Source organism: Pelmatolapia mariae, linkage group LG15 (genome assembly GCF_036321145.2).
Source record: "Pelmatolapia mariae isolate MD_Pm_ZW linkage group LG15, Pm_UMD_F_2, whole genome shotgun sequence".
Classification (NCBI taxonomy): Eukaryota; Metazoa; Chordata; class Actinopteri; order Cichliformes; family Cichlidae; genus Pelmatolapia; species Pelmatolapia mariae.
Window position 1 is genome coordinate 41,122,732 of NC_086240.1, and position 6,781 is coordinate 41,129,512.

At 47.8% G+C, this 6,781-nt stretch overlaps 1 protein-coding gene across 1 annotated transcript; it reads right to left on the reverse strand.

The window, feature by feature from the left end:
• Positions 1-5,603: 5,603 nt before the first annotated feature.
• On the reverse strand, positions 5,604-6,551 carry LOC134643428 (E3 ubiquitin-protein ligase TRIM63-like). The gene has a single exon (XM_063495784.1). The coding sequence runs from the start codon at positions 6,549-6,551 to the stop codon at positions 5,604-5,606; it is 948 nt and encodes a 315-aa protein (XP_063351854.1).
• Positions 6,552-6,781: the final 230 nt, after the last annotated feature.

Here is a 6,781-nt window from a genome sequence, read left to right on the forward strand (position 1 = left end):
CTGAGTTAGATTCTGAATGTTCTTCATACTCTTCTTCACAGTACTGTCGGCCATAGCAGCATACACTGCAGCTTGCTGTTCAAGGTATGTTTCCATCATATCATGAGAGGAGTTCCACCTAGTTGGAACATCTTGAATCAGTTTTTTTTCACTAAGCTGCAGCAGTTGCTGTTTTTTCTTAAACACATTGCATCCTGTTGTGCTTCTGTGAAAGAAGGAGACAATTCTTCTCATCTTTGCCAGGAGATGGGAAACCTTCTGCACTGTCATTCCTTTCTGAGCAGCTATATTAATAGTATGCGCAAAACATCCAATTTGTGGCCCCAGCCCAGCAGCTGTGACAGCATTAACTATGTTCTTAGCATTGTCAGTAGTTACAGGTATTATCACATTTGGTCGCACTAACTTCCAATCTTCCACAGCTTCTGACAGACCTTTGGCTAAGTCGTCAGTGGCGTGACTTTCGACCAGGCGTGTCTGCAACACACAGTTTTTCATCTGCCATTCCAGATCAATGTAATGTGCGGTGACAATCAGGTAGCTCCGTGTAGCTCTTGACGTCCAGCCGTCTGAGGTCAGAGCAACAGCGGGTGCTGCTGACACTGCCGTCTCTAATTTAGCTTTTGTCTCCTTGTACAAAGCAGGAACTGCGGTATCAGCATTTCCTGAAACCCGGTATTTTCTACAACAGAAAAGGGTCGCATGTCGACAGCAATAAAAGTAGCAATTGCCCTGTCGATTTCTTTTGCCCTCTTAGAATCATGTGCTAATGGCTGTCTAAATGACTCGGGTAAAGTTTGTAGCATGCGTGCTTGTTGTTGTTTTTGTCTGCTTCCACTTGTCTTTGCACTAGGGTGATGTCGGCGTAAATGTGCAGTCATATTTGTTGTGTTCCCACCGATGTAATTAAGCATTGCGTGGCACATCCGACATACTGTTGTAGCTTTGTCCACAACGCGCTTACCATCAGGATCATACTTCACATGAAAGCCAAAATAGTTCCAAATGCCAGATTTCAATGACGGTGGAGGAGGTTCCACTTCGGGAGGCGTTGAGGCAGTTGCCATGTTGCAACGAGCTTAACTTCTGTCTCGCTAGCTTGAGTGAATGCATGTGGGCGGTGCTCAGTGGATCTGCGCTCGACAATGCAGCCTGGGCGGAGTAGTCGAACGCAGATCCACTGAGCTCTCAACACAGACAGCATCGTCAGAAGAAAAGTTGATAAAATAAATATAAAATTTTATATTGTTCAATACATATGCGTACCGAACCAAAAGCACTGTATCGAGCGGTTCAATATCGATACATGTATTGTTGCACCCCTAGTATTCATGTCAGAATATTAGAGTGCTGAAAATAGTGGGTGGGGCTTTTGCAACAATATGTTTATTGAGTTTTTAGAACACACTAAATACAAATCAAATAAATCGTATACAGAAATATGAAAGAATATTCATCGATGAAAAAAACGTAAAACAAACAAAACAAAAACAAACAAAAGAAAAATGGATGGACTATACAAAGTGTCATTCCACCATATCCCTCACGGTTACGACAATTATATCACGTTATGTCTCTCCAAATTATGTGACTCCAGGTTCCCCGGATTCCACCAACACTTGTGAAAGGTCCGCTCCTTCCAGGTATAATATAAAAGGTTTCCAGACAATTTCAAACAGCTCCTTCTTCCCTTTCAAAATATAGGTTATCTTTTCCATAGCCAGAGATGCGGACATGTCCCGTAACCAATGCCCCAGTTTTGGTCTATCAATTTTTCTCCAATACAATGCAATTAGGTGTTTAGCATGAAAGAGGCACATATTTATGAGGGTCCTGATCTCTTTTTGAATTGTAGGAGTTGGTGGATAAAGTCCCAATAAAAATAATTTGGGGTCTGGATTTAGAGTTATATTCACTATCATGGTCCTGGGTTATCCCACATAGCAAAATTGGTATGGCCCAGATCCGGCCCACAGAACGTGCTTACACATGGCCCACGTACCACAAAGAATGACGGCCCTTTGGTGGGCCAGATCTGGTTTGCCAGAGGTAATCCACACATGGGCCAGCGGCAGACACACTGGTGGTCCTGTGCTGGCCCTGAACAGTTTCAGCTCTGGCCCCAGATGTCAGCCTAATGTGTACCTTAAACAAGCCATGGAATAACAACATGTCAAAACTTATAAAGCACTTTTCTACTCTGCCGGATTACTCAAAGTGCTCTATACAACATGCCACATTCACCCAATCACACTTTCTCTAAACTGAGTGCTTCCTAACTACACTCATACACATTCACACGCTTTACATGTAGACTGGAGGAGTCAGGGATCAAACCACTAACCTTCCGATCAGTAGATGACCTGCTCTACCTCCTGAGCTACAGCCACCCAGTGGTCACCATGAGTAAACCCTCACTAGGTTTTGTATAAAGTGTACATTCACAAACCTGTCAAACCTGCATTTGAAACGTTGGCTACCATAGCAGTATAGCATTAGAACATGGCATTTGGGTCTAACTAAAATAGGAAAATAGGAGCATAAACAGTGCCATCATTGCCAGACCTGGCCCACATCTGGTTTACATACACCCTGCCATGACACCAGTCAGTCAGAAGTGCCAGCTTGATGCCGGATCTGGGAAGACCTATTTCCTATGAGCTTGGGCCACATAAACCAAACCATAATCGGGTCAGATATGGCATGCCATCACATAGACAGTGCCATCTACACCAGGCCTGGCCCATATGTGGATGACACACCATGCCAGAAGTCAACCAGCAGTGCCGACTTGACACCAGATCCGGGCCAGACCTGTCTGCTATGTGGGATTTTCACCCAGGGTTCTTAGTTTTCTTGTGTTTTGTATTTTGTTCATTATTTACTACATGGTTCCTAGATTATTGAGTTAGTTTATTTGAGTTACCCTTGTGTATTTACCCCCTGTGTCTCCCTCCGTGTATCTGTCAGTTCCCATGCCACATTTCTCCTCCACTGGCCTGTAGGTGTAAATAGACTGCAGAGTCCTGGCCTGACGAGGTAGCTCTTCTGTGTTGTGCCATCTGCTTCGCCAGAGGTTGTTTGGTTTCCCCGATGTATAAATCCTGGCAATCCTCCTGGCACTTAACAGCGTACACTATGTTACTCTGTTTGTGTCGGGGGACCCGATCCTTGGGGTGGACCAAATTTTGGCACAGCGTGTTTTGGGGTTTAAAAGTCACAGAGACTTGGTGTTTAGAAAAAATGCGTCTCAGCTGTTCTGATACTCCTGACACATATGGGATCACTACAGGTTTTCTGAAAACTGTTACTCATGGCCTTTGATCAGTGGTCTTTGATCAGTGGGTTTTGGTCAGTGGTTGTTGATCAATGGTCATGAGAATTTGCATAATTATGATTAAAGAACTGACCTCCCAGCCCATTGTTCCTTCAGTGGGCTGGTTTCAGTCACTATGCAAATGTACTGTTTATAAGATTGGGGAAACCTGCAGTCAGCTGAGACTGAAGAAGTCACTTGGATGAGTGACGAAACATTTCTCCCACTGAAAATGCTACGTCCAGATGAACAGAATCAACTTTTGGAGATTTACTTACCTGGATGATTGAGCATGTATCAAGATCTCCCTTTTTGTGTGTTCAGTGATGTCGTTTCTTCTTAAATGTTATTTATTTTTGTATCTTAGTCATGTCTCATGGACATTTGGACTTCTACCTGTAGGTTCGCAGATAGAAGTGGTCCAGGTACTCGTCTGAAACCTAAAGGGATCCAAACCTGAGCACCACAACTTTTCACATCTCAATCTTCACACGCTGACTTCATGGCATCCCTAGCTAAACAGCTGAATACGTATCTGTCCAGACTGGCACCTGGAAAGCATTTTATTTGATCCAGGTTTGCACAGTTGAAACATCTGTTTCATATCTCAGCTGCTGTGCCTGATTTTTGTATTTTTACTTTATTTATATAGTGTAAAATCATAACAACGGTCAGCCCACGGTGCTTTATATTGTAAGGTGAAGACCCTACAACAATACAGAGAAACCCCAACTATCAGACAAGGCAACAGTGGGACGCAAAAACTCAATTTTAACAGGAAGAAACCTCCTTCAGAGCGTGGTGTGGTAAACAGGTGGTGGAGCCTCCGTCTGCTTGCTGTGAAATCAGTGATTCTGAGTCTGAAACCATGGAATAAATATGAAATAAACTCTGAAGTGTTTCAGTGCAACTCACACCGGGTCGTTTTTTAATGTATCTGAAGTTGGTTAGTTCACTCCAATCACAGTTGCAGAGCTTTCGTCTTCTTCTCCTGTGGATTCCTAGTTTCTGCTGTGACACATATAAAAGACAAAGGTGCAGGGTGACAGCTAGCTGAGGGTTTCAGGTTATAAACCAGCCCGTGACCCTGTCTCTGATGATTCCTGATGGGGCCGGTATATTTCCTGCTGACAGTTTGTTGCTCTGGCCTCAGTCAGCTGTTTCTGTCCTCTGTCAGTGTCTAATTAAAGACTCACCGTGCTTCATAAGGGTCGTTGTGTGAACGGTGCTCTGTGGCATTTATAGAAGCAGAGCAGGTCTGCACTGGTTATCACTGCAGTCTGCAATCAGATATCCCACAATGCCTCAGGAGGTCACCGCCTGAGCACCGCGCCCCATCACAGACCTGCGGGCTGAATCTGATGGGCAGTGTCACCGATAATGTCACCTATGATGTCACTGACGATGTAAAGCCGTCGACACAGAACGGCACATGGGCAGGAGTGAATGGTTGTGCTCAGACTGTAACAGGAAACCACTGAAGGTATCCACCCACTCACCTGTGATCAGCACACCTATCACAGCCATATTCACGTCACCTGATTCCTGTGTCCATGCCCGCCAAGCTCCAGTCACACAGACCTTTCTGACCTCCAGAAACTCCTAAACCACCAACAGTCAAATGTCCGGTTGTCATCAAGGAACGCACACTGATCCCAGAATCCCACAAAGAAGCTGACATTCAGCACTTCTTGTTTGTGTGGAAGTGGGCGGGGCTTAGATTAGCCTCAGTGACACATTTGAATGACAGCAGTCTCAGTGAAGGAGGTGCTGTGTGGAGCAACAGGTTTTAAGTGGGGAGGACTTGTGACCTTTGAACCCAGCAGGGTAAAGGGTCATCATGGGCTAAATTTATTTACCAGCAAACTTTTCCTCATCAAACTCAAACTTTCTTTAATTTTATGTCCTCGCTGTGACCTCTTCCCCCTCCTCCCCGTCAGCTCTGGAAGCTCTCCCTGTCACCTCTCTGTCCTCTCTGCTCCCAGCATGCCTCAGTGCATCTGCCTCTGAAACCCACCCCCCCCCCCCCCCTTCCCCCCCGAGCACGTCTATTCTAGACGGCGTTGAAAATAACCTCTAAAGGAGGCCATGAGCTCTTCACTGACTGTGGGAGAGAAATGAAGTGCTCTTTACATGAAACAGCAGGGGCAGTCAGATAAACTTTATTCACACATTTCATGGTTTACAAACAGGATCAATAAAGTTTAACAGATAAAAAACACAAAAGTATAAAAGCAGAGACAGTCCTTCTTCATCACTGCTCCCCCTCCTGATCCTCCTCCTCCTCCTACTTCTGTGTGAAGTCTATGTGTTGCAGCTGCACCTCCAACTTCCTCGTGTCCACCCTCAGGTGCTCCATGCTGACATAGCCGGGCTCTGGCGGTTGCAGGTTCATCGCCCTGACGGCTTGCTCCGCCTCCTGCTGGAGCTGCTTGGCAGTCAGCAAGAAGTGGGCGGTGCCGCTTTGCTCCATGCTCTGCTGGAGCTTCTCCTGCAGTTGGCAGCTAAGCTGCAGCTGCTCCCGGTAGCGCTCCGCCAGCACCCGCAACGTCGCCATCTTGTCGCGCTCCATGCCATCGATGCGCTCCAGCAGCTCGCCTTTCCGCTCCTCCAGGAGGGCGTAGAGGAGGTCGAAGCTCTCCCCCAGGCGCCGCCTCTGCAGCTCGCTGCTCTCCTCCACCAGGCACCGTGTCTCTTCCATCTGCATCATGGCCACCTGTACACTGCTATTGGCGGCAGCCAGCAGCTCGATGGTGGCGCGCACCTCACCCCGCTGGCTGTCATAGACAGCAAGCAGCGGCACCACTTGGCAGTCGCGGTGCTGGCCGAACACCTTGCACATGGAGCAGGTTGGCGTGGCGCAGGTGACGCAGTAGATGTTGATGCGCTCGTCCTCGTGCTCCTGGCAGCGCGGTGCCTCGCTGTCCTTGTCCTTAAGGGGCATGTCTTCAACGGGGTCTACCCCCTTCTCCAGCTGCTGCTTGTAGATGTCAATGATGTTCTCCACCAGCAGGTTCCTCTGCAGCCCGTACACGCCATGGCGGTCCAGCACCACCTTGAAGCGGCAGGTGGGGCAGCAGAAGGTGCCCCCCGAGAGGCGGTAGGGGTTCTGGGACTCGAACAGGTCGCCAGCACAGCCGCGGCACAGGTTGTGCTGACACGGCAGGATGACAACCGGCTTGGTGAACATATCCAGGCAGATGGGGCAGCTCAGCTGCTTCTCCAGGCTCTCCATGGCGACTGGCAGCCGCGGCGACAACTCTGCCCGGATCTCCATGCTGTCTGAGTGGTTGTGTCTGAGGAGCACGCCGCACCTCCGCTTTTATACCCGGGGACGGCAATGATCTGCCACTAGCCCCCTCTCAGGCTGTTTGTCTGGAGAAAATAACTCCAGACAAACCCCAAACCTGCGTGTGTCTGTTTGTGTGTGTGTGTGTGTGTGTGTGTAAACATCATGCGCCTTCA